General features: G+C 35.7%; 2 protein-coding genes across 2 annotated transcripts; one reads left to right on the forward strand and one right to left on the reverse strand.

Annotated features, from left to right (window-relative positions):
- Window positions 1-4,420: 4,420 nt before the first annotated feature.
- LOC135682724 (uncharacterized) lies at window positions 4,421-22,069 on the forward strand. Its single transcript, XM_065197731.2, has 16 exons — window positions 4,421-4,681; window positions 5,677-5,802; window positions 6,628-9,179; window positions 9,618-9,874; window positions 10,429-11,235; window positions 11,607-11,821; window positions 12,299-12,459; window positions 14,320-14,443; window positions 14,799-14,921; window positions 15,466-15,591; window positions 16,060-16,182; window positions 17,180-17,308; window positions 17,723-17,890; window positions 18,351-18,479; window positions 18,955-19,077; window positions 19,564-22,069. Exons 1-16 carry the CDS (start codon window positions 4,588-4,590, stop codon window positions 19,824-19,826), a joined length of 5,520 nt encoding a protein of 1,839 aa, XP_065053803.2. The 5' UTR covers window positions 4,421-4,587; the 3' UTR covers window positions 19,827-22,069.
- LOC135682731 (uncharacterized) lies at window positions 21,857-26,371 on the reverse strand. The gene is made up of 5 exons (XM_065197741.2): window positions 25,895-26,371; window positions 24,318-24,359; window positions 23,841-23,927; window positions 22,842-22,883; window positions 21,857-22,561 (listed from the first exon to the last, which is right to left on the reverse strand). The coding sequence occupies exons 1-5, from the start codon at window positions 26,257-26,259 to the stop codon at window positions 22,411-22,413; spliced, it is 687 nt and encodes a 228-aa protein (XP_065053813.1). The 5' UTR covers window positions 26,260-26,371; the 3' UTR covers window positions 21,857-22,410.
- Window positions 26,372-27,511: the final 1,140 nt, after the last annotated feature.

Here is a 27,511-nt window from a genome sequence, read left to right on the forward strand (position 1 = left end):
TACAGTTAAACTTCATTTTCGAAATTGCTTTCACCCCAACATCAACCACCAAGGAAGGCTGGACCCAAACCTACTTTACATTTAAACAATTTTGTTCTGATGACCATCTACATGGATTGATATAACGTTTGGATATAACTCCTCTGAACTTTCTGCTATTTCCTTTCTTTATTTAAAGTTGGTACAATCTGCAGCCATATTCAAGCTATAAAAATGCAACTGATTTAAACTACCAATGCTGAATAAAATTTGAACCAAATATAACTGATATTGCATACGTATTTCTTATAAAGATCATAAGTATTGAACGATGAAAATTCAGAGATTTTTTCTTTAATTCTTGTAAAGTTGTTAATTGTACTTATTTCGTTTGGAACTGAAATCCATATTTGGCTCAATCTGTTTTAAAAAGATCTTGAGAGCAGAAGAAATCCTATCATTCTATTATTGTCAAAGAGGCTGTTACATAAAGCCTGGCTACAATCTGATTAAGTTGCTTATACTGCCACCGATAGGTTTTGGAGGCCTTGCAGCAGAATCGGAGGCTCTTTGCGAGTGAAGCGAGCAGAAAGATTTTGGTGATCATGCCGTTCCATTGCCACCACCTTTCGGTAATCCTTGTTGTGAGCTAGTTTTTTGGTGTTTTTAAAAACAGATCGAAAAGAAACATTTTAAATTATCGCCCCCAAAGGTCACCCCTGTGCTCAATTCGTATAGCACCTAAGCAACTCAAGGGCACTTTTTAGTTATGCAGGTGGCAAAAAAGCAACTCAGTGAGCTGCAAAGGGGCAGGTAAATTGAATTTTGGAAAAGGGGGGGTACGTGTCCAACCCCCCGGTTCATACGCCTTAGCTTGAGTTCAAGACATTATTGATGCCGTGACTGACCTAACGAACATATGCGAGCCAAAATTAATAAGATTCTGAAATCTGTTCAGCATGATCAAGAAAGTGAAAGGGAACTTTTAATCGAAAATATCTTTGTTGGTCGAATTGCAATGCAAATCTATTTTCAGTTCTCATCAAAATGGAAAATATTGACTTTTGTCTTAGGTATTAAGAGATGCTTGAAACCTAGGTTTTATTAGCATTCAAAATATTAAATATGAATTAAGATTGCTCGGAAATCAATTATTTGAAAAGGGCACTAAGCTACTCCCTTGCTGTCCCTGCATCACTAGGGCAACGGTCCCCGCTGTCCCCGCTGCCCCCGTGGCTCCGGCGCCCTTGCCTATTCCTAGGACTGATAGAAAATGTCTGCATTGTCAATCTTTTCATAAAACAACGGTGGAAGACAAAATCCTATTGGTCCCCTTTACGTTTGTTCCCATTTACGAGACTGCTAGGAATTCTATATTATCTTTGATTTATCTAAAATTTCCCAGAATCTCATCACTTGATCTTTGCGATAAGTCAAGAAGATATGGATTGTCAATGTCTGATATCATTAGCCCATTTTATATAGCTATTGCGGGAATTTTTTGGGAAGCCCTCTATGTGTATGTTTAGGCCTACGTAACGTTTACTGTTTAGCTCATAATGATTTTTACATTTGCTTATCTTTGTATTAGCTGTTTGCTGTATTCTGAAATTTATTCTGGAAAATTTGTAGCTGATTAAATTCATTTTTGGAGAAAGCTGCTTCCAAATAAATACACTTGGTAAGATCTTGATACTTTTCGTTTGGGAATAAACTTCAATACTAGGGACATGAAATATTTCATATATACCGATAATACAAACTATCACCTTCGTAGCTTTCAAAAGACATCTTCGTTCTTTGAATGTTCAATTCTGAAGGTCTTAGGGCCACAAAAAGTTGGTTGAAGGGTCGGATTTGGCCTGCGGGTCGTATCTTTGACCTAATCTTCCACAAATCTTGAACCAGGAAAAAGCTACGTCTTAAAATGTAACAAAGCACGGCAACAGAAAAGGCACGGGGCCTTATCTTTAGCTTCAGGAAAGTGTGGAGTAAAGGACGACCCGGATGAACACCATAACATGTGTGGGGGGGGGGGGGGAGTGGTCAATCTTTTTTTGAAGAGTCAAAGACACCTGAAATTTTGTTTCAAAAATTTTATGGACACTCAAAGTATATATAAACACTATTTTTACAATATATGAATTTTGACCACATAACAAAAAACGAACACCATGAAATACTTTTAAATATGCAGAATCAGCTTTTAAATATGCTCAAAAATCGGGTGAGACAACAGTTATGTTAAAAGTTATGACCGGAGACCAAAATAAGGGTGTTTGATGAGAAAAGACTAAAGAACTCGACTGCTTTAATCTCACTTTTCGTCCGACCATTTCTTCTTAATAAAATGGGTTTTCTTTTGCTATGCTATGACTTTATGACTTTTACTGACCTGTTCTAAACAAGTTTAACTGAGTTTGCACAATTTCATGTATTTTATGATGTTCTTTCAGGTGATAAGCTCAAAATTCACAAATTTTGAAAATGTTTTTTTGTGACGACATCATTTAATAACTCGACTGCTTTAATTGATTTAATGTAATCCTTGTTACTTCTTATATTTTTATTTTTCTATGTCAAAATTCCAGTCATGTATCACGTGACTTTGACGATGACGTAATTTTTAAGAAATAACCGACAATTAGTTAGTAACGTTTCTGCATAGAATTTTGAATGAAAAAATAGATAAAAATATATCAATACGATCTAGACATCTGGCCTGGGAATTTAAGACCTATAAACAATATAGTCTTCAGAGTCAGGAAAACATTACGGTCGCACGGCCACGGACCGGAGGAAGGTCCACGAAAAACAATAGAAGCTCCTATGACACACCAAAGTCACGCCCACTTTATATTGTTTTGTGAGGAAGGTTTGCCTTCTGGGATGTTTTTGTCTGGAGGAAGGTTAACAACTTTTCTGGACTCTGATAATCTTATATCGTTGAACAGATTTTCTTGTTAGTATATCGAGAAATGCTCTATTTGTGCTGCTTGTGTAATTGTTCAGGAAAACAAGATCTTTAGTCTGTCAGCCCGCCATATTGAATTTGCCAAAATTCAATTTACCAACTTAAGAAAAGTTTGCCCCTATAGCAGTTCCTCGATTAGCATGATTTGGTTTCTTAAATCAAACTTAGCAAATTATTTGAATGTCAAAAATAGATGCTTCTTGCACTTTATTGTGTACTCTTGTCATTGTCTTGAATAATCATGACGTCATATCTATTTATGGACATATTTTTTTCAAAAAATGATTCATCATAGCCTCTGCTATAACTTTGGTCATTTTTGTCAACATATACCAAGGAACAATGATTTTAGAGTAGGGGGGGGGGGCTGAATGAGCTTCCCCTTAGTCTTTTAGCAGCTCAAAAAGCCCGTTTTTTAAAATAGGGTTAACCTTTCTTTTTGTTCGACCATTTCTTTTTAAAAAAAATTTTTTATTTTATATGACTTTATGAATTTTTCCAAATTTTTCCAGGCCCAAACGGTAATTTTCTAAAAAAAACAATAGTGGAAAATAATGTTTATTATTCTTGGAAAAACGAGCTTACAATCCACATTCTTGCATGTTACAGCTCAACAACTTCATTCATTCATCGATTTTTAAAGCATCTCTTTGACTACTTACACTACGGAGCATATATCTGTATTTTATCCACAAACCTTATGGCAAAAAATCCGTCAAGTTAAAAGACAAAATATCAAGCTATTATCAGAAATAATATTTTCCGTAAAAACGGAGTGATTTTCATTTATGTTTCAAGAAAAAGTGCAGCAAAAAAACAGTGAAGAGAGTTCGATCTAAAAGAAATATTTTTTTCTAGGAAGTTGTCATTTCTTCTACTGTTTGGTAAAATTTTTTGTAAAGAATTTTCAGGACAAAATATGCGAAAGCATGAATGTTTCACGGCTGATTGTTTTGCTTCTCGAAGTTTAGTCCGCCAAAAACTTCTGTTTAGCTGGACACAACATACAGTGTGCCTACTAAAAATAACGATCCTATCACCGATCAAGAAACGTTTTTTTTCTCAAAAGTCACATATGTATGCCTTATTATACATATCTGAAAAAACATGGAGTTTTAAATATACACGGAGCCTCGGCAAAAGAATTTTTTGAGGAGGTAACGTCAGCAAATAATTGAATATGCTTGTATGAAATGTAGACCTGGTGACCTGGCGGTAAAGGTAAAGAAAGGCGTCAATGCTTGAATATTGGGTCTCATATCTTTCGTATTCAACAAAAATATCTCAGTCTGAATAACAGTATATACTTTGTTGTTATGTTTTTCAAAATAGACAAGAAAGTGTCTCATAAATAGTTAAAATGCAGGAAGTTCTCGTGGAGGATTCAAACTGGAATTCACAATGCATACTTAACATTTCAATGTATTCGTTTGAAGCCTGTATTAAGCAACCTGCTCGGTCGCCATGCAAATATCGTCATCTAGAAACGCGAGTAGATACTTTATGGACCAAATTTATTTCGTAATAGACAACATCAGCAGATTTTTAAAGTTCGTTGTTGGACGAATTTTGATCTAGTGAAAATAAGAAGCTAGACCTCGTGTAGGATAGCAGGTGTTCTTTTTAGAAAAAAGATGAAAATGGCCTGCAGTCGAAAGCTGAGATTCAATACAAAAGTGTTTCAAACTTTCTTTTTTACGATCCTGAGTCAGTTCACAGTTTTGAAAGGTATGTTGCAATTGTGAAAACTTAGTTTCGTTTGCCTTAACTGTTGCATTAGAGCCATCTTATAATGATGAGGATTTAAAATAAGAAATAAAATGGTAAAATGGTTAAACAAACAAATTTTAATGCTCAAACGTTCAGTACGAAAGGATGCCAGAAAAACCGCTGACAAAATTGCTAGCAGAGGACTCAAGCTGGCTACTGCAGAAATTAAGAAGTTTTTTGACAAAACATGCTAAATTGTTCATGTTTTCTTGTGAAGAGGGAAAAAACAATATGCTTCCTTGCTTCTGAAACGTATTGTGCGTGATTGTGTACAAGGTTTCGGTTTTGAAATAAACTGCATTCCAAAATACGATTTCGTTTAGGATAAAATCAGGCTATAAATCATAACAGTTAAAACATCCTTCCCTTGACTAATGTTGGAAGACAGTCTCGCGATTTTGAAAAGAGCAAGCTTCATAGATTTAACAATCATCATAAAGATATGTGTTTGATAGATTTACTTACAAAAGCAAACGTGCCAAGAATAACTTTTTACAGATTATTTTAAAGATAGGGTCTTTAAGGTGTGAGTGTAGAGCACGAATCAAGGCATCAAGGAATTTCACAGCTCCGTTGAAATAAGGTTTCTGAAAAATTGAATAAAGGCAGAACTTCACTTCTTTTACAGTAACATAAAAGAATTTTTGCTTTCCATTTTGAATCGGTCTTAAGAAATCGGTCTAACTAGCTTCTTTTCACATGTCAGTTCATAGGCCTAGTAGATGTCAAACGTTTAGGGGGAGGAATAGTATGGGTCTTTTTCTTAAGGTTCTTTTTATTTATGACTTAACGGACATTTTAAAAAATATGTGAAATAATGGCAAGTAAACAAAAATAGAAAATGTATATTGTCTATTCTATTGTCGCTTTGCAATAATCCCAGGATTGCGACATTTATAACATCTTACTTTAAATAATTTTAATCCTAGGCTAAATCAATTTGCTATTTTTAGCCGTTCGGTTTTCTGGGATAACATCAACCATTGACAGCTTGCAAAATTTTCAAGCACCTGGTTGGAATTATGTGAAGAGCTGGAACTCCAATGCAGAAGTTGGTAAACCTGGTATATTTCTGGCAGGTAAGATGTTTTATCGCTGTGAGGCCATACATATTGATTAAATCGTTATCAACCACACAAATTTTTCAAATATTGGCTGGCAATTTTTGAATGAAAGTGACCTATGGCCGCACATTTTCTACAAAGCCTCTTTTCATAATTAGTCGCTATATTTTGCCATTTACCCTAATATTTCGTCCCAAATTAGGCAGAATGCACTTTTTGAATATTCTAAAGTAATTTTGCTCAGAATTCAAATGTAAGTTAATTTTGCCCTAGATATTTATTTGAATGTTTCAATGCAAAAGTTAATATTTTAGTGGCAAATGATTTGCTAGCATAAAACGATTACAATAGGCTGTTGCGAATTCAATTTTCCAATTTTATGTGACAAACAAATATTATACCATTTTGTTCGTTTTTCTAGTTTAATAGATTTTGTTTACGTTTTATATTAAAAGCAACAAGTTATTGTTTCCCTGAAAGATAAAAACCTGCTAGCTTTTTAGTAACTGATTCATCCCCCTGTACACAAGCAAAGAACGTAGTTGTAATTACTATCAAATGCGCGTGCTCGTTCAATGTTTGGACGGGGATGTAAACAAGCCATTGAAGGCACTATGTCCCGAAGCATTTCGCTGGCCATTTGAATTCCTCATTGGTTGGACTACACAATAGACCTATTGTTACGTATCCAATCGGCAACGATTTGCAATGTTCTGTCGATCATAAACGCGCTGCAAAGCCTATTGCTAACTCTGAACGATTGACTGAAGGGACATAGTGCCTTTAACGTTCTGAGAGATGCATTACATCTTAATTTCTCAAATTTTATTTGTTTTTAAGGCTTCTCAAAGAGCAGCGATGACAGCACATTTGTGGTGAATATTCCCGGTGTCTACTACATCAGCTATAGCCTACACCTAAAAACAACCAGCCAATCAAATATTATCGGAGGTCTTGTAATTGACTCAGACTTGAAATCCGGGCTTGCACTTCAAAGCTATGGCAATGCCAACGGAGCCTCGTCAAGCCTTGCAGCGGCTGGGTTTATCAGACTCACGAGTTTTAATAACATCTCAGTTGCATTAAAAGCGATGGATGGGCAAAGCAATGCTGTCGAGCTGCTACCAGGGAGCTCCTTCTCAGTAGCATCAATAACTACAGCTGGAATGGTTCCAGCGTTTTCATTCAGTTTAACAAAAGATTTGACTTTTGAGAACAACAATACAAGGCTTGTTACAGGTTGGTCTGAGGACAAAAAAGGCGAGTTCCATGTTTCAACTGGCTTCATTAATTCCAAGAATTATGTGCAAGTGATTTGTGATGGAATATATCTCTTTTCAGCAAACATGATAATAAAAGGACCGTTGAATAGCAAGGCCGTTCTAACGTTCACCGTGAACCTAGCAACGTTGCATGAAATCAAGTTAAGTTTTCAAAATCAAACAACTCTGAGTGTTAACATTCATCAAATAATGAGCTCGTATAAAGCCGATATTGTGAAAATTTCCATAACGTCATTTAACTCTAAAGTAGAGATCTTAAAGGAGAGCAGTTTTTCAGCTTCTTTGATTAATAAAATTTCTCAACATACGACTGGTTTCGCATCATTCCTGAGGTTTAATTTTACAATACCAGGCAACAATGCACACTTGCCAATCGCTGGCTGGCCCACAGACTTTAATGGAGTGGCTGAATTCAAATCCCCGAATCTCTTTGCTCAACTTGTTAATAACAAACAGGATTTCAATCCACCACAACGTGGAATTTACCTTATAACTACAAATTTGGTTGTGCAATGTGATGTTGTGACATGTACAGATGTTACTGTTTCTATATATTCACCTGCTTCTAAATTTGCCTTAGCATCAAAAACAATAACTAGAAATTTTGGACCACATCAGTCGGTCTATATTTCTGTTACATCCGCTGCAGATATAACAAGCACAAGCTCATTTGCTGTTGCTGTCAAATCAAAAACAGGAAAAGTATTTGTTATGCCTGGATCAAGTTTTGCTGTTTGCCAGTTGCCAATATATTACCCAGGAATGCTTGCAAGGTTGACCAAGCCAATCTCATTTTCAGTTATCAAAAAATGGGAAACTGTCACTGGCTGGAAAACATCTCAAATTAAAGGCGATTACGACTTTTTCGGAAACATGAATGAAACCAGTGGCAAATATGAAATTCCATTGGATGGAATTTATCTATTATCAGCTAACGTAATAATAGTAGATATGGAACAGGCAGAGGCATTCATTACAGTTGGAAAGACGTTTGATTTGACCAAAGGTTTTTTCACTTCGACTGGAAATCCACAAGCAGTGACAACACTCAATTTTGGTGGACTTATGAATCTCAAGAGGGGAGATCAGGTTTATCTGACTATCAAATCAGATTCAGACTCTGATTGGTCAGTGAAAGAGAATTCTGGGTTTTCCGTAGCATATATCGGACAAAGCTCGCATGCTCTACTTGCTTCTGTGAAAGACCAGAAACTGGTTCGAAATACTGGCTGGACCAAGATATCATCATTGCAAGCAGAAATCAACAACGGTGGATCATTCCAAACCAACAGCGGACAATTTGTTATTCCTGTCTCCGGTGTTTATTATGTGATGGTAAATATCATACTACAGGATGCTGACCAGGTAGAATCAAGCTCAAAATATAAAATTGCGATTCGTATTAATGGTATCCCAGTCAGTGGATTGTCTGCAAGCCGAGTGTCTGCAAGCCCAATGATCACACCAACAAGGCGTCGATACTACCCCTTGTTCTTGAGCGGCTCATTCAAAGCTACAAAGGGTGACGTCATATCTCTAGCAACATACTCAGCTGTAGACTCGTCATACGCGATTCTTGTATCGAGCAGCTGGTCCATGTTCTTGGTCGCTGAAGATGGCAACAGTGATCAAGTTGGCTTTGCTGGACCAAAGAAGAGCACTCAAAATATGTTCTCAACTGAGGCTAGTTCCTGGTTCGATGTCAACAACTGGCAACCTTCATCGTCTAACCTTGGCTCATTTTATACACCATCAAAAATCAATTTTGACGACAGTAACATGGCTATAATAAAGACAACAGGGTTTTATCTGATATCAGCAAATGTTGAAATCCAGCATTCTTCAGAAGCACCACCGGTAATGAAAATTGCACTTTTCATACAAAATGAATTGCAACAAAACGGTATCACGTACGAGAATATTCGTGGATGGAACTCTTTTTCGATGCATTTCAATGGAGTTGCTTTCCTAATCGAAGGTGATACTGTGTCTTTGAAGATTACTAGCACGAGTAATTTTGATGGACTTGTCATTAATCAAGAAAGCGGATTTTCAATAACAAGACTACCGGTTGCAGAGCTCTTTCCGGCAGCATCGCTCACTGCTTTGGTAAGAATGTCTTACGCGTTGCTTTGATTATATATGCGTTTTAATACCTTTTGACGTGATATATTGTCAGTCTGTATGCTGAAATGTTAAAAAATAGTTACCACTTCTGTTTCACTTCATTTTAAAGATAATAGACTGGTCATATTTTCCCTTTATTCATTGTTGATTTCAGGCAAAGCTATTTTCATGTAAAAATCCAAGGTGAAAAAGGCGTCCTACTGAGATTCGAAGAACAAAAATCTTAATTTCAATCGAATTAAAATTTTATAAGTTAGCAAAAGTTAAAATTTATTTTGGTTTTCGTATTATCACGTTTTTATGATTCTTTGTATACAGAATGCGTGTTTCTTTACTTTGAATAATGGGATCGGACAAAGCAAAATGTTTAAATTTCATTCAATCCTTTGATATTTTATTGCATGGTTGTGCTTTTTTTAGGCAAAGTTCAAAATTCCATTTGCAACAAGTCTTCCTATTAAAGTATGGACGGCAGAAAACAGTGAAGCCTCATTTTCATTTACAAGTGGCAAGAGATACAACAAAACCTCAGGTATATTTCGGGTTAACACGGCAGGTTACTACCTCATCTCTATGAACCTCGTTCTACAGTCACAGTCACATAACAAGACCAACATCAGCCTCACAATGGTGCATGGCAGCGGGAGTGATACGTTTGAGCTGACAATGACGAATGGGTAAACATAATTATGCTTAATGAATGAAAAATCTTGAGTATTTCTGAAATGCTAAAGAATCTAGTTGTGATAATTTTACTTTGCAAAATAATTTTAAGAACTTGATTGCAATTTACGATTATTATATGTAAAAATTCCGCTGTTAACTCTAATGTTGATTGATGTGTGTAATTTGCCAAAAAATGCAATAAAAAGAATATTCACACAAGTCCTGTCATCTAATTAAAGGAGAGTTGAATGAACATTGCAAAGGCAACAATTTTGCAACAATCTTATTAAGACGTTCTTTCTTCTGCTTTTAAAAGTAATTATTGAATAAGGAGACATGTATTTATCGTTCTATACACCTTTTCGATATCCGCGCGCTTAATTTGCATGAAGAGACAGGGGCAAGGATTTGGGTGAAAAAATTGTCACGGACATTTGTTTACATCTAGATACAGAAAAAAATTGCAATAACAGAAAAAAACACAAATCAATAATACCATGACATAGAATGATCATAATTATAATTATGCAATACAATGGACCGTCAAATTTTTTTTGGCTTTCAGATCAGTATCAAGTTTGTCATCAACTATTCTCAAGTTTCAAGAAGTCGGTAGCACCATATTCATAGCAACGAACATTTCCTTGCCGTTTTTAAACTCTGCCAGCTTCAACAATTCTACCTCGTTTCCGTCATCAGATATTGTCCTACAAGAAGGAAGCAGTTTTTCTGCCATCCACTTTCCGCTGAAAACAACAGCAGCAACAACGTCTGAAGCTGTTTATGCAAACAGTTACTCGTACAGCAAAGCAACGATAACAGAGCTCTCTGACTGGACGGTTTCATCGGAGGTTGATAAATCCCCTGCGATTTATAGAGCAGACAAAGATGGTATCTACTTTCTAAGTATGAATTTGAAGTTAATTGAATTCATCGGCTGTGTGACATTTTACTTCAAGTCAAACCGAGGCAGCATGGCAACATCAACAGTCACTTGTAAAAAGCATTGCCAGGAGTACATTACACTGAACAATTTCGTTCGCCTACGCAATGGTGACAGACTATCGGTCTTCATGCACCTGGAGCCTAACTCTTATTTGACAATTGCTAAAGATAGTCGTAGAACAATAACATACATGCGACCTTATGAGGAAGAAACGGGCCTAAGTGTACGGATAATTAACACATCATTGGCACCTGCAACTATGGGCCATTGGGTACCATTATACGAGTATTCACTTGGAAATGACACTCATGGAGTGTTTGATGCCCGGGGGAATTATTCGTCTTTTGAAGGCATGATAATACCATCCACTGGTGCATACCAAGTTATCGTCAACCTCATGATGCTTTTCGCGAATAGTAGCAGCGGGTAAGGAGATGGATTATAAAAACTAATTATATAATAAATGAAACATTCATACAGTTTTATCTATCCTGTAGAAGTTTGATGGTTGTAGAGAATAATTTCTGCTAATTCAACATTTTTGATTAGAAAATTTGATGCGAACTTGCCTTGCCAAGATTTTGGTTGGTGATGGTGGTGCAATGTAACCAAAAAAGCGCCTTGTCTTGACATTTTCATGCTTAGAACATGCCCCTTTTTGACGGTATTCAAAGTTACTACAAGTTCGCACACAAAACGTTGCAAACATAGCTGATATTTGCTAGATTGATATTTCAAATTTATTCACTACTATTTACGTATACGTACCTTTTAAGAATAAGGAACTTTTTTGACAGAATGGGGACAGTTGAGATCGTCGTATCAAAGGATGGTGCAATTTCTACAACTGGTGGATTGTATATGAAGAAGAAGTTTCAAGTAGGGCAAAACTTCACAATGCATGTAATGTCAAGTATTGTTCTGCCAAAATGGACGAAACTTAAACTCTTTATTCGATCCGATGCCGATGTTTATATTCAAGAAGGCAGCACTGTGGCACTTGCATATCTAGGTAATTATTTGCTCTACATTTTATGCTATTGCCAGTGAGTTTTGATGTCATATTCAGTTAGAAGTATGCAAGGGCTCTTATCTATTGAAAGCTAAAGTAATGAATACACCAAAAATAACCCGCTGTGTTAAAGTAGATCTTGATGATTAGCGTCTGCAAGAGGTAGCTGTTTGCTTTCATTGAGCCTTTTGCTTGCGCTAAGGGTAATATACTTTAGCTGGTATATTTTCCAAGACCATTGTTCCTTTTTGCAGGGATAGGTCTTCGTGCTAGTTAAAGTTCTGTGTTCTGATGTATTAATTTTCTTTTTCCAGACTAGCATTTCGAAATGGAGTCTGGTGCTCTATGTGATTATTTCCAATAGAGTGTTGCTAGCCTTATTGAAACTGCATTCTGAATGAGAATCGTAAAATCTAACAGGAGACTAATAAATTTGGTAGAATAGCAAGTTCAATTCATAATATATGTTCGTTTTAGATTCGATAATACGCGAAATATGCAGAGACGAGGGACCAGTTATGGGAGACCCTTTGAGACCAGCGTACATCGCTTCAGCAATTGTTGGAGAGAAACGCGAATGGCGATGTCAAGCCTTTGGAAACAAACCCGCAAAACATCTTTGGTACAAAAATAATCAGGTATCCAATTTGGAATAAATGGAATAGCTTTGCAATGTAAAGAATTAACAAAATGCCTTTAAACATGTACAAGAAGCTTAATGAAGCTTTATCAGTACAGTTTATTGTATGTTCATGGGAAGCTTTTAAATAGTTCTCATATTACAGTGTTCTACTATTTAATCACTTGATTTTAAGAAACTGAACTCGGAGTTTTATACAGCGTTTGGAAGGGTACATACAACTCCGGACAAAAATGGTTGAGACTTTTCAAGGAAAGCTTATATTTTCACTTTTCTTTAAAAAATAACTTTCCCTCTCTTTCAATTCAATGTTGAATGCATGATTTTGAAGGAGAAATGATAGAACTACAAATCCAACATGCTTTGGGAGGGGGGAGGGGGGATTCGAATTTACAAGGGCAAGGTTAAGTAGAAAATAACAAAAATTGCATTTTGTATCAACATTTTTGTCTGGGATCGTAGATATATATTTGTTTAATAGTATTGGAAATGTACTGATGACTTATAAGCCGTCTTTATTCTCATATTGGTGGAAAATATCTGAGATCGCGGCAAATCAAGATAGCTGTTTATTTAAAAAGGCATTTGCAATAGCATGTTAAAAAACTGTTTGTAAGGTTTTTCTAAAAATACTTTGAAGAAAGGCATCCTCTGAAAAGCATTCTACTACTACTTCTTTTAAGAAGATCTATCAAGTGCATCGCGAGTGCATCTTTGGTAGAAGATATATTAGGTAGTACGGATAGTTAAGTTAAAACAAGGACGACCAGCAATGTTTTAAATCTCAAAAGAACTGCATCAATACAGTTTTACGCTTGAATTTCGACGTTTAAACAAGAGCCGTGAGCAGTAATAATTCGCAATGGATTGCTGTTCCTACCAAGTTGCGTCTCCTTTTGTACTCCTTTTGTGCAAGTTTCGTGCATTCACAAATAATGTGCATTACCTCTTTTTTTCCACACATACGACAGAGGCTATTTTCCTGGGTTTTATCTATTCTGCCTTGATGTAATTTGTTCGAATGCATTGATCTTGTGCAGCGGTAATCAGTGATTCAGTTTCTCATTTTAATATTCCACTTCTGAGCCATGCCCATGACATATCATCTGCTATATCCTTCGTTTGTCTTATAAACTGTCCATGCATTGGTTTTTCTTTCCACCTCTTCTTTCTTTCTGCTGCTCTGCGTTTTTTAAGGTCATCCACAGATTCTTTAAATCCTTCATACCAATCTTTTGCTGCTCTTAATAGCTTTTTGTTACTGTTCTCAACATGCTCTTTCAAACCGAGCACAGAATTCTTAACACATTCTTAAATAGAAATAGGCCCCATTCCACCGTATTTTCTTACTACATATAACCTGTCAACGTCATCATAATTGGAAAAATGAAAAAAGCCAGTTTCTCTGGGACTTTGAAGTGAAGACAGATCATCATACAGAAGCTAGAAAGCCTGCCCTCATAATTGACGACAAAGAAAAGAAGGCATGTCAGATTGTGACTTTTGCAATACATGGAGATCACAGAGTTGAAATCAGGGGTGTAGAGCTAGGGGGCTCAGAGGGGCTGAGCCCCCTTGTTAATGCCTAAAATCGATCACAGAGTTTAAATGAAAGAAAGAGAAAAAAGAGAGAAATATCAATATTTGGCAAGAGAACTACAAGCGCTATGGAATAAGAAAGTAACTGTTATTCCAGTAGTGATCGGGGCTTTGGGAACTGCCAGTGCTTAAAGCAGAAGTATACGATAATGATAATAATAACAATAATACTGAATCTTTATACTGGATTTTACATGTTATGCTGTCATCAACGTGTTAAGATAAATTGCTATTATATCCTAAATGTTATTGTTCCTAGATTATCAGCAAGAAAGAATACTTACAAATAGATGGGAACTTAAACGACACAGGAAGATACCACTGTGTTGCCAGCATAGATGGAATAATGGCAGAATCAAACCAAGTTCAGGTGCAGATTTATGGTAAGACAACAATCTGTTTTGTTTTGCTCTACATGTTTGTCTTCGAATTCATATCGCGAAGCAACGATGGACGGAAGCATACGTATTCTGAGTAAGGGAAATTTATGATCCCCTGTCATTTACTTAGTAAACTACTACTGACATTGAGAGCAGCAAGATCAGTTAAGAGATGAATAATTTCAGCATGTGATGCAAAGATATATTACAGCAATTAACAGTTAAAGTTTGGTGCTTTGTTATTAGTTCTCTTAAAGCCACATTGCTAAGGATGAATGAGAGCCAGACATTTTAAACCAAAAGATGTGAGCACTGTATATGACCACGCAGGTAAAAATATCTTGTTATTTTTGTTTAGATGTTGACGAGTGTCACTACAAGAACCATACGTGTGATTTGAATGCCACATGTGCGAATACACTTGGTTCATTTACATGCACGTGCAATGCTGGATTTGTAGGAAATGGATTCAAGTGTAATGGTAAGTGAATAAAGAAAAAAGTAAAATTTAAAATTAATAAGTCATTCGCACATACAATTGACAATCGACAATGCATCGGCATCGGACAAATTGCTTCTTTGTATATATTTTATTGTATTGCTTCTCTATAACGAACCTTAGAAACGAAGAGTAGCTAACAAAGATTCACTTCTGAGCCTGCAGTAATAGCTGACAATGTAGGATCTCAGAGTTCTTTGAGATTTGAATACAGTAGATATCCAGTCATTCTCGATAAGAAGCAGCGTGCCAATATCTCTCAGAATGTTTCTAGTTGGCTTGTGGAGAAAGCTAATCCCTACTAAGAAAGCTAATGTTTCTAGCGATGAACATATTAACTCTTGACTGAATCGTATATTCATTATTAGCAGTAACAACCGTTAGTCGTTAGAGAAGACTAGCAGAGAGAAGAGCAAAGAATTTCAATTGATCATCATATCTTGGATAAACCTTGTTTATCGAGCATTGCAAATATATGAATATGCAAGTTTAACATCAATTCATATTCAAGATGTCTCATTTCTAGATACCAACGAGTGTTCCCTTGGCACACATAATTGTGCTAACCACTCCATGTGCATCAACACACAAGGGGCATTCAACTGTCGCTGCTTGGATGGTTTCTTTGGAGATGGAGTAAAGTTCTGCAATGGTAATTTTGCGCAATTTGAGACAATTATACTTGACCATTATACATTATAATTGGTGATCTACATGTTGAAAAATTCAATTGCTGTGAGCTTTGATTTTCTTAGAAATTCTTTAGCAGAGGTTAGATGAAAATTATGTGTTACAGCCACAAAAAAACGAGAACTTAGATGACATCATAAAGATCTTGAGCAACATTGTTTTTAAAAACATACATTTATTTTGTCTATCAATAAAAATATTGGCAACAACAGCACAACATGACAACAAGTTCATTGTAAAGCTCGATCTGGTTACGAATGATTTTGGCACATCGGTTAGTCATCTAGGCCTTTATCTTGCTGGACAATGACAAGGAGAATGTTAGAGAAGCAACATAATGAATTTTAGTACACAGGCTTCTGTAGATAATTTACGTCACAGGTATATTTTCTGAGTAATCTTTGATAAATGACGTCGTTCCTTGTTTTAGATATTGACGAATGCCTATTGAGCTTGGACAAGTGCGATAGACACGCAACATGCAACAATCTTGTTGGAACTTATAATTGTACTTGCAACAAAGGGTGGTTTGGATCTGGTTTTACCTGTTTAGGTAGGACGTAGATATGATATTTTTTTACGTTTTGAGCATACACTCTTAAAAAAAGCTGTTAATTTATTCCATACGCTAGTAAAAAACATCAAGACACTTTTTATCGAGACAACATCGTAAAAAACGTTTTTGTTATTGCAAGGAGGCTAGGCCAAGGCTCCTCCGTTCATTAAGTTAGACAGTGCGCAAAAGAATCGAGAACTAACGTCGTTGGTCTAAGTATGAAGCTTTCTTCACAAATTTTGACGGTAATAGGACTCGAGCTGGAAAACAGAAATTCTATTCCACGGCAAGAAAAAATTCAAGAACATAATCTTCGAGAATTATAGGCTCATTCTTCTTTCTATTCTCATTCTTTTTTCTTCTTATCTTCCTTAATCATTTTTTCTTCTTCATCTTCTTTTTCTTTTTCTTTTTTCCCTTCTTCATCTTCTCCATCTTCTTTATATTCTTTCTCTTCATTTTCTTTCTCTTCATTTTATATTTTTTCCTTTCTCCTCTTCATCTTTTTTCTCCTCAGCTTCCTTTTCCTCTCCTTTTTTCGCTTCTCGTTTTTCCTCTTCTTCTCCTTCTTTATTTCTTTTTTTTAATCCTCTTTTTCCTTTCCTAACCTTGTCTGAACGTTGTCAGCTATCGAAATCTTCCATCGTCAACTTTTTTTATCTCTTACAACTTCTGCAGTGTGATTTAGCCCTTTCAAAACATTTTTGACATCTTGCTGTCGACTTTCTGCGATCACGGTTCTTTTGAACGGTTGTGTTTGCAACTCTTTAGCAGACTTTTCAGTTTATATTTTTCCTAGCTTTTCTGCGCCATATGACACATTTTTAAAACGTAAGGCCCATTAAGCTTCATTGATTATTTAAAAGACATTTAAAACCCACACCTAAGGCTTCTAAACTTTTTTGACCCAGGCAAGATACTGTACCAGAGTGTCTTTTAGATGGCATTTTATCTAAAAAAATGAGAATCTAATCAAGTTTTTTTACTGAAAAAGATGCAAACGAATGCGCTTTGTTGACACACAATTGTGACAAGAATGCCTACTGTAACAATACAAATGGAACTGCAAAGTGCACCTGCAAAGAGGGCTTTGTTGGAAATGGAGTCGCGGGCAACTGCTCTGGTAAGACCCCTCTTATTCTGCATTCTTATTCACAAGTCTTAGTCATATTCATGCAAACACCTACAAATATAAAAGTTTATTTTGTCTTAAAAAGGTGTTTTCTATCAAGTGCATTGATGGTTAACTTGGGGAATCTAAGTCTTCAGAATTTTCTTTAAGAATCCAATTTTGTTTATTGAAATATATTTGTAAATGTCAATGATATTTTAGGACAAAGATTTATAGCTTTTAAAAATTAGCATTTCAAAGCTATACTCACTAAGCCAAAAATATCTTACGTATATTTGATTATAGAATAAGTGCAACCATTTCTTACAATGTACCAAATTTATCAAGTAAGGTGTAGAACGAGAAAAAAAATCTAATTGATTTGGGTAGCAAGAATGATGCTAAGTTGATTCAACGCTCTTTCAGACATAAACGAATGTCTTCTGTTGCCAACTGCAACTCCAGCTACATTAAGAAATGCGTCATCACAAAACAAGCTGTACTGTGACGCATTTGCTGACTGTGTCAATTTGCAAGGAAGCTACACCTGTCGCTGCAAAGCTGGCTTTATTGGAAATGGAACGAGCTGTCAAGGTTATCATTTTCACTTTTGCTTTTCTTTTGTGCTATACTGAGTCAGTTAAACCGTTTGAATTTCTTAATTTAAGCCCTACCAAAAGCCTGGTAACGAATGGTGGCAAAATCGCTTTACTTTAAGAACTACCTAATGGGAACAATTTGATAACATTTCCGCCTATATTATAAAGATTATAGATTCACAATTTTTCAGTGAGAAGAATGGTGTCATTGAGAATTTTGAAAATCTACTTTGGCAGGGACTTTAAAAAGACCTTAAAACACACATGAAATTATTTTCCAAAGCGCGGGTTTAACAATATTTAGTGTCCTGCGTAAACATAGACTTTAGTGAACCATTCATAGAGGGATAAACTGCACGTGGGTATGGCTTTCTTTCCACAATGCCACATTTTTTTTCTAAATACCAATCCTGACAAATTTTATCACCTTTAAACCCATATTGACTTTTTTGCAGATATTAACGAATGTGAGCTTGGAAGTCAGTCAATTAAATGCGCACAAGTGGCTGACTGCATAAATCTGCCTGGCTCTTATCAGTGCAAATGCCGAGCTGGATATACCGGAGATGGCATCCAGTGTGCAGGTTAATGTTTCTTCTTTCTTTATTCTCTTTTAACAGACCTGGGAATCCTACCGCCCGCGGGCCAAATCCGGTTCTTTAGACGTTCCAGTCCGGCCCGCGTAAGTGCATCGACAATCAAAACATTAACTTTTCTAAGAGTTTTTCTCACTTGACTTACACCACTACTTCAAATTTTTATATACACATTTTATATGTATAGACATATATATATGTATCTTTTGGACAATAGGTATCGGCTAAAATAAAGTATAATTGTTTGCTTTTTACATTGGGAGAAGAAACCAAATATTGTGCAAAGGAAAGTTATCGTTGGTTTGGTCCTCCACACCTTTCAGGTTTCTCATGTAGCCCCTTAATTGCCCACGCCTACCCTATAACGAGACAAAACATGGTAGTTCAATTTGAAATTTCTTACCTTGACGTTTTTTCCGATATTTTCAATGTTTACTATTGACTTCGTCTTCTGCAATTTCAGACCTGGATGAATGTGCCATCAAAACATTTGTATGCGATCCTCTGGCAAACTGTTCGAATACATACGGCTCGTACCAATGCAGTTGTCCCAAAGGGTATATTGGTGACGGAAAAACCTGTGCAGGTTTGTAATACCTACTTGTAATATAATAGAAATACACAAAACTGCACAGACTGCAAAATACTTATTCTCTAGCATTCATTGATAAAACTACCTGAATTAAGTTCGCATGTAGCATTTCTCGCTTAAAAAACCCCGCTGTCACAAGAGAATTGCTTAGTTCTCATGGGGGCCTACTAGAATGGAACGTCTCTTTTAACATACATGGTGAAAAGACAATGAACATGCTAACTAAACTATAGGTTAAGCGTAAAGACAATAAGAATACTTGATGTCATTGCTATCGTTTTCATGAAAGGTGCTTGCCTCTTCGACAAATCAATCCTTTTGCTTGCATCGAGTTTGCCATCTTGTTTGAGAGGGAAAACGATAGTTTATAATAGTTATTGCTGAAAAAGGTATTAGTTAATATCTGCATCGCAAAAGCTTTCTAGAGACTAGAGATACAGCATTATCCTATGATTAAAACCCCTACCAATTTATTTCTAGACAACGCTGAAATTGGTAAATCAACTGACCCGTGTGTAAAAGATTCCACCTCTTTGACATGCATTTGCAAAAATTCAAAGACACGTGATCAGAACATACTTTGCAACGGACTCTTCGTGGCGATCATCATCCTGTCAGTTGTGGCAATAATTGTTATTTTGTTTGTTATTAAGTATATAAAATCAAGAAGGAATATCAAGATTGGACCAGTAAAAACTGCAAGAGGAAAGTACATAGAAATGGAAGACGAGTCTGAAGTATGAATATATTTTCACTCTGATTCATTGAATCCGAGTCAGAGTTTAGCCTTATGGCAGCAACTATATGTGGATCGAGAACGTTTTGGACACTTGACATCAACTATTTTCAAATATTTTGACATCAACAGTGAATTTTTAAAATGATATGATACGAACTTAACCTGTAATTATGTATAAAACTTTAAAAGTAGTAGCATTGATCTCTTCCCAAATGATATTTCTAGCTAAACTTGAAACAGAGATGTGGAAACTGTAAGCAAACAGAGCGATTTCTTTCATAAAGAAGGTTTTATCTAGGTTTCGTTTGAGGCAGCCATTAAAGAGGGAAGGAAAAGCAATCCAAGACTCAGGTTTATTTAAGAGAATAGATAGAATTCTCAAAATGTTGACGCCATAAGAATATATAATTCAGAAATTTTGGACTTAAAGTACAAATCAATTAAATATGATACTAATCGGTTAAGATACTTCTTAATATCACACTTCCCTTACCAATGTTGATAGCTGTTAATAATTTTCTTTATGAATGCATCTCTGGTTCAGCGTCTATACCTCGGCTAATATTTTGTAGATTAAACAAAATTCTCAAATGTAGGCCTGTTTTTCAATTCTTTCCGATCTAAGGTCCAACTTCTAAGGGCCTGTTTACAAGTGACCGGATCCAAACAGCATCGGATCCAAACAGCATCGGATCTCATTTTTCAGAGTGCGTTTACACGGGATCGGATCCGTATGGATCCAAGATGAGCGGGTTTGTGTGCGCAATCAATTACGAAATTTTGGCGTCCAATTACAAGGATACCATATAGGATGCACCTCGTAATGTACAATTTTCGCCTCATTTTGGATCCGTACATGTTTAGATCCGATCCCATATCGTTTACACGAGACCTTTTTGGGATCGGATCCAAACGGGACCACCTTCAAAAGCGATCCCAAACGGGTACGGATAGCAGATCCAAATTGGATCGGATCCGCCAGGTCCCGTGTAAACGCAAAGCCTATCCGTACCACTTTGGGTACGGATCCATGTGGATCCGATCCTGTGTAAACAGGCCCTAAAACTACAACTGATGACGCCATTTTTTCTCCACTCTTTAGTGAATAGTGATAACCAAGATATACAAAGTAAGCAGTGAATTTTTACGGCCTAACTCTGGTGCAGAACACAATTGTTTACGTTTGACATATTATTGGCGTATGACCAAAGATAGTAAGATGAAAATAAAGAAATTAGCCTATTAGGTCCGTTTTCACAAATTTTGTAGCAAAATTGCATTTAAACTGATCAAACTGAAACAATTACTTAATTACGTTGGTTTCTGCTATCAGTAAAAGAAATGAGAGCACTTTCACTTTGTAAAAACTTGCAAACACTAAAAAATTTTAGCAATAAAGTTAAACTTTATATTCCCCAAGCAGTCTTTTGTTAAGAACAAATTAAAAATGATTAAAGCTTTTGTCAAAAGAACGACTGAAACGGGTTTTATGGTATTCTGTGCTTGTTTTCCTTATAAAATTGTCAACTGTAAATGCAGTATGATTTTTACTTGTAGGAACAAATAGCACATTTTTTTGTGTTCACATGGCACATAGCTCACTTAAGTGTCCCTTTCAAAGATACTTACCCCGTTTGGTAAAAATAGGCAGCTTATGTGTAGTGTGGACCTCTGGTATGCAAATGGGGTGCTGAGAATGCTGTTCAATGAAAAGATACATACAGGCCTTGGAGGGGGGATTACTTGTCCAATCACCTCTGCGCCCTAACAAATCTGTGATATGCTGATGATCATCATTTCATGGTGATCTTCTTGTCATTTCAAGATCATCCACCCAGAACACTCACAACTGCTGAATATATGTTAGTATTCAACTTGACTGACACTTCAACAACTTATCTAGTTTTAGTGTACATAGTATTTAGGTGCTGAAATGCAAAGGTTTTGCATAAACCCCTTACCTTGTCTTAAAACAAGTTTTGAATGAGACTTCTTTCAAGATTGTGCCAAAAACAAGCAAAGAAAATCACAAAGTCTTGTTTACAAGTACTAAAATATTAAAATGATAAATTAGCTACTGCCAAAGTAAGACAACTAGATATATCAGTAAATGCTAACACGAATTTGCTTAAAATGCAACAAGCAGAGGATAAAAGCCCTTAACTTTGCAATCCTTACAATCATGTGGTTACTTTACTTTCTAAAACAATAATATCTTACACGTCTTTAACTTAAATGGGGCAGAAACCTTGGGTAAAAATCATTCTTCATAATTGATAGGTAAATAATACAGTAAATTATCACAAGGAGGTCCAATTCTTAAACTCAAATGACACTTTCCACACACTGTTTCACTCTAATTGGAAACAGATGTGTTCCATTGGTAAAAATGCCATAAATAGTCAAGCTTGGACAAGGGAAGATACTAATGATAGTCTAATAAATGAATTAAAGCATCAATTTTTTAAGTAACTTTTCGTATCAAACAGTCTTTCGTCCTGTAATTGTGCACAAGTTATCATTTATCATAAATAATCCTTTAAATGGAAAGTTTGCTTGTTTATATGTGTCAAATATGATTTCATGATTTAGCTTCCATTCTCATAATCATCATCAATCTTGTCTCCAACACCATCTTCATGATTTTGTGTGTCCTGTTGGTCCTCATCTTCATGATTCCGCTTTGGAGACATTGATCTTGAGCGCGATCTTGACTTTCCACCAGATGCACTTCTACTTCTGTAGAAGCAGAGAAATGTTTTAAACATCTGACTTCTTTTAACATACATATATGCATTAAAATTATGAAATAAGAGCTAATGATATAATAAAGGTGACAAGGTGTTTTAAATTAAAGTATCAGAGGAACAGTATCAAAATTGGCTGATCACCAACTCTCCCCAACCAAAGCAAAATTAAACAAAAAATGCCTCAGATGCATGAGACCTGTGACAAAACCTGTGCAAAAATGCAAAATGGTAGATCAATAAATGAGGAAAGTGAAAGAAAGTTGTTTAACCTTTTTCTTGTTCTTTCCTTCGATTCTGATCTTGATCGTTTCCTATAAAGATTAGAAAAATTTTTGTCATGAGAATGTGAGGAATGAAACTTGTTCCTCTTGGCATCCTGTTAATTGAACACAAAGAATATGTTCGCTCTGACTCAGAGCCACGTGGATGGAGGCATGCCCTTAATTTCAAGGAGACAGAAACACCTTTATAGACCTGGGCATCCTACTCAATATAACCCCTCTCAATATAATAAGGTATCAACAAAACTTTTCTTCAGTTTCCTTTGTTTTCAGTGGTATTGTAGAAAGAAAACTGGCAGTAGCATCATCATGGCTAAACCCTCAATTTCATTTCTGACAGTTTCCAAAAACACATTTTCATATTGGTCTTGACCAAATTGAAAGAATGCAAAAATGATGATCACATAACAATATAAAACAGTCATTCGCTTGTGTTTTCACATTAATCTTTAGTGTACATGACATCTGCAAAATTTCAACCACGCCTATATGAGCATGCCCAAAAATTTTCAGTCAAATTTTACTATGATCTGATAATCAAAGTTTTCTTTCTACAATTGAGATCTAATGGAGATATTTAAGAAATCTGTTGCTTAAGCCTTCATTTCAGATTTCATAGCAAAGCATTGTGTAAACAAGGAAATGTAAATAAATTTTGAATATTGATAGAGAAGAGTGAATGGGCATAGGCTGATGACTTCAATATTTTAGGGTTCTAAATGTATATATATATATGAAATCAAACAAAAGTACTAGTGTTTATGACCAATGTCATTGCTGACGAAAATGTTTCTCCAAAAAGGACAGAAACTTGTGCACTCTTGTCTTTTGTGTCTTTTGTATGCAAAACACTTTTTGCAATGAGTTTTTGAGTGTCCTGGCATATGTTATTGCCCAGATAAAACATATATAATATAGGTTAAGATCTATACATGCATTTATAGCCCATTAAAGTTCACTAAACAGGATTTTAGCATTCTAGCTTACCTGTCACGAGATCTTGATCTTGATGTTGAATGTCTTCGTCTGTCATCTTTCTTTTGCCTTGATCTTGATCTAGACCTGGATCTAGACCTAACAAATATTAAACATTGATCAATAGCTTTGTTGTGTATGACATTTGATTATTTTTCTTTTAAAAATACAGCAGACAGTTTACACAAGGCCTCTTCATCTAGGGTACAAATTCCAAACATACACATTTTGCAAATATTCTGAGAAGCTGATATGCACAAAGATGCATCACATTCTCTTCCATCCTTTTTCATTCAACAACTTTTCTAGAGTAGATAAGGATTTGAAAATGTAACATCACAATGGGGTGGGACCATTAGTGCACAAGAGCACTAGTCAGTTTCAACAAAATCTCTGTTATTTTAAAGTAATTTTTGCAAATGCATGTAAAATTATAATTTTAATAATATTTACAGATGCACATAGCAATTAAAATATATAAAAATATACCTTCTTGGAGATCTACTTGATGACCTTCTTCTGTCACGTGACCTACAAAATATTAGCATTTTATTACTAATAAACCTTTATAGGTATTTAATTCAACTGAATTGAATTGCACAATAATATAACAAATCAAATTAAATAAACAAGTACATTTCCCCTATTAACATATATGCCTTTAATAGGATAAACAGTCAATGCCTTATTTGTAGAGAAAATTATTTTAAAATGCCACAACATTCAACATAATCTAATTTTTGCTTTCAATTTTGTTTTCTTACAATGTACATATCTCACTGGAAGTTGCACATAAAAACAGCTCTCAAAATATGCCAGTAGAGGAAACAGTATTTCTGAGCTACTTCTTTCTTTGGTCTTTTGGCTGTCAGAATGCATGTATAAGGTTGGCATAAAAATAGCACGTAAATATATACATATATATATGCTACATATAAAATGAAAGAAAACAGCAGGTTCAAAAACTAAATATAAATATTGAAGGAACTTGTCTGTCCCTGTGAAAAAATTGGAAACAGGCCAGAAATATATATATACATATAAAACTATTAAAAATAATATAAAAGCAGATAATACTTTCTTTCTAAGCATATGGTACAAAAATCTACTAACAGCTCGAAGGATAAAATAGTTGACAAATTTGATAAAAAACTTTACGTATGTATATATTTTGAATAAAGAAAAAGATGTGTTGCAATGCAGAAATAGTTGTGTTGCAATGTAAGGTACAAGGAGACAGTAGTTTAGTTCAAAAGATTTACAACCGAAAGCGACCATTGCTTTTCTAAAAATGCGACAGCACACGGATGATTATTGTTTTTTACTTCCAAAGAAATCAAGCCACTTACCTACTAAGATGGATGGTGTTTTGAACACACCAACAAACACGTGTGAAAACATTTAAATGCACACTTGAGATACTATTTTGCTAACCTTTGATAAAGTTGTCATCATTTGAATAACAGACAGCCAGCATTTGTAGCTTTGGCGTGAAAAAGTTGGTTTATCAACCACATGGGAAGGAGTGACCATGTGGCCATATTAGAAGGAATTCCAAATCAGCAGAATTTTCTGAATGGCTGCTGTTGGTTGTAGCTCGTAGCCGATTTCTGAAGAAGGCCCTTGTATAGTACGTAGTAGATGAAATGTTTGGTCATGTAGACACTTTACGACGAAATTTGTATAACCGATGGTTGGGAGATGGTAAGACGTAAGACGGAGGTTTGGTGAAGGTAGTTTTGGGACCTGCAGGATGCCATTGAAATCAATTAACAAACACATCACGTATACAAACTAAGATAGAATACATTATCTTTCATGCTTAATCCAAATTATCTAACTATTGGGGAAAATTTTACTGCGACAAAAATAAAAAAGGGACAAATTCCTATTTATTTGCCATAATGAGCGAAGCAAAATAGATCACAGCCTTTCCAGACGCATGCGGTAGATAACGCTCAACATACCTAACCTTATCACTGTATCAATTAGAAATTATTTTTACTAACCAGCACAATTCATAAATAAACCTGCTAGGGCCTCTAAATGTAAGTTAAATGACTAACTTTGATCGTGAGCGGCGCCTTCTTGAGGAGCGATCAGTTTCGCCTTTTCGTGTGCATTGTCTTGCTGAATGTCCTATCCTGCCACATTCATAGCATTGCATATCCCGGTTCTGCCGGGAGCTTCTGCCACCACGAGTTGGTCCCCGGGCCATCTCAACTCTGACTCTAGAGCCGCAAACTCGTCTTCCATCCATCTCTCTAACTGCATCCTCTGCATCTCTAGCGTCGTCAAACACGATGAACCCGAAACCGGGAGGATTTCGAGCGACCCAAACATCTCTTAGCGGTCCATAATATTCGAATTCTCGTTCAACTTCTCTTCTAGAAGCATCTGGAGGCAGGCCGCCTACATATATTCTACTCATTGTTGTATTTTCCTCTCAACCTCAAGGAATAACGGCAATGCAGGCAAAGATGCTGCTTCTACAACACTTTTTACAAACTGCCGCACTTTCGATAGTCAAAGGAAAGCTCGAAGTACAATGCGTGCAGTTGAAAGACCCATGATGCATTTTATTCGTACCCAGGCCTTTCGTTGTCAACAGTAACAACCCTAATTTTTTTCAACAAAAAGAACAGTTTTTGGAGGTACAGAACCAAGCACGAAGCCAGCACTGAAAAGATGGGCGGGAACAGGGGCGAAGCCAAAAAGTTTTTTCGGAAGGGTAGTATCGCTTTTGCCGACAAAAAGGGCGTGTCACTTTTATTGGGTGTGGTCATAGAATAAGTAACTTTATATGCTGCTTTTATTTGTTTTTAACTTAATATTCAGAATTCTAAAATTTAAATTTGTATATTTTTAGTGCATACTTTAAAAGTTTAGCGGCTACAGAAATTTTAGCACGTTACAACTGCTACAAATTATAATTATACTACTGGTTGAGAAAAAATTATGTAACGACAGACAAAGTATAGGGAGCAAGCACCCTACTTTATAGCCTGATAACCAGCCCATTATTCTAAAGAAATAAGTGTATAAAGTGAATAATGGGCTGGTTATCAGGCTACCTCCTTTAGCGACGCCCCAGCCCCGAAATTCCGAGTAAATGTTGGCTTGTAAACTGGGCGAAACGAAGGAACTCACTGCTTCTTATTTGAAAGCAAGAACTTAAGTGACGGTTTTGAAGAACCTTTAAAAATTTTAAACTAAAAGACTGTACAAAACTTGAAAATGGCTTTGAAAAAATCAAACATTTCATAACATATAAAAGCTTTTACGTCTAACATCCCTCAGAGCAAAAAAATGTCAGAATAAAGGTCCGAAAGAACACGATGAAAAATATACTTCTTAACTTCTCCAATGAGATCCATGTATCTATTGTCGTTCTCTGCAGTGATCAGGGACAGTGGCGTAGCGTCCGGGTATTCAAGGTATTCAGTGAATACCCTGAGATTTCTCAGAAAAAATATTAATACGACGTATAATTGTAATAAGTAAAAAATGTTTTGGGGCTATTGATTCTGGTTGAATTCGTTACCTTCGGTATTCTACATTTTGTACAAGTACAAAATATCATCAAATTCATGGAAACAATAACGCTGCGAAGCATAGAGAAGCTGGGAGATCTTTGAAGCTAATTTTGAAGATTGAGCTACTTCATGTTGTATGGAGATCGG

Source organism: Rhopilema esculentum, chromosome 16 (genome assembly GCF_057945365.1).
Source record: "Rhopilema esculentum isolate cy_ngs chromosome 16, ASM5794536v1, whole genome shotgun sequence".
NCBI lineage: Eukaryota > Metazoa > Cnidaria > Scyphozoa > Rhizostomeae > Rhizostomatidae > Rhopilema > Rhopilema esculentum.